This window comes from Perkinsus marinus (assembly GCF_000006405.1).
Source record: "Perkinsus marinus ATCC 50983 genomic scaffold scf_1104296964306, whole genome shotgun sequence".
Taxonomy (NCBI): Eukaryota; Perkinsozoa; order Perkinsida; family Perkinsidae; genus Perkinsus; species Perkinsus marinus.
The window spans coordinates 1-1017 of NW_003204713.1; the positions used below are offsets into that span (position 1 = coordinate 1).

At 55.9% G+C, this 1017-nt stretch overlaps 1 protein-coding gene across 1 annotated transcript; it reads right to left on the reverse strand.

Moving 5' to 3' along the window:
- Nucleotides 1–430: 430 nt before the first annotated feature.
- On the reverse strand, nt 431–772 carry Pmar_PMAR009128 (hypothetical protein; the record flags this gene model as incomplete). The annotated part of the gene is made up of 1 exon (XM_002770500.1): nt 431–772. A coding segment is annotated over one exon (342 nt), but the record flags the coding sequence as incomplete, so codon positions are not given.
- Nucleotides 773–1017: the final 245 nt, after the last annotated feature.

A 1017-nucleotide genomic window follows, 5' to 3' on the forward strand; every position in this document is an offset into this window, starting at 1 on the left:
TCCCGACCAGTGCTGACATCTTCCGAGATCACAGGGGGGATGAAGAGACGTCGGTCTGGAGCCTCGGTGTCGGTCCACTGCCAGTACTGACTATGTCTTTCTTCGTGGAGGAATTAGCAATGATTTGCCACAAGTCAGCGGCATTCTGCACCATCGTGACCGGAGGAGACGCCCCATTCTCTGATCGTGAGATAGTACAGCTGCCATACCGGAGTGGCAGCGGACCAAAACCACTTCTCTCGAAGTGGTATCGTGCCTCTTACCACCGGGGGCCATCCACGAAAGTTCCCGAAGCGCTTCAGGATTCAATAGAACCACAGCGGCAGCTGGAGAGCCTCCAGATACTGGATTCCAGCTCCATACAGGCATGTCTGGCGTCGTAGGAATGGGTATTCGAGAAGCCGCTCCCGGCAGCTGAATTTGCCATGCCTCACGCAGTCGTAACGCTATCACGTTGGAAACTCACCTTCCTGAAACTCGAGGATTTCTGAGAACCAGCTCGGAAAGCTTGGTGCGATTCATGCCCGAGATAACTCAGGGATGCAGGACCGGATGAATAGGCTCCATCATAGTGGTGATGCATCTTGTTGCTGCCATCGGCATCGTTATGATGGCGATGCTTGTGTTTGAGGCCCTCGGAGGAATATCCAGCGGCCAGACAGTCCCACCGACTCAGCTCCTTGGACGGGTTACCGGGAGCAGTATACCTCGCTTTAGTCCGGGGAGCGGGCGTCCGAGAAATAACTGGTGGGGGGAGCTCCGGGATGCAAGCCTGACAGCAGAGTGTCTCATCACCAGAAAGATTAAAGACGCTTACCTTGGCAGTCCCGCTCCTCCATGGTGGTCTCGTATCTAGTTTGAGGAAGTTGTCCGACGGTCCGTTACGCTCTGCCGGCCTAGCGGTACGCGATTTCGGTCGGTCCTGCGATCCAATGGGCCGTTGAATATCCGGCGGCACGCAGGACTCGTAAATCTGAGCCTAGCCGTACGGCGGTGCATAGATACTGTCGACCTACG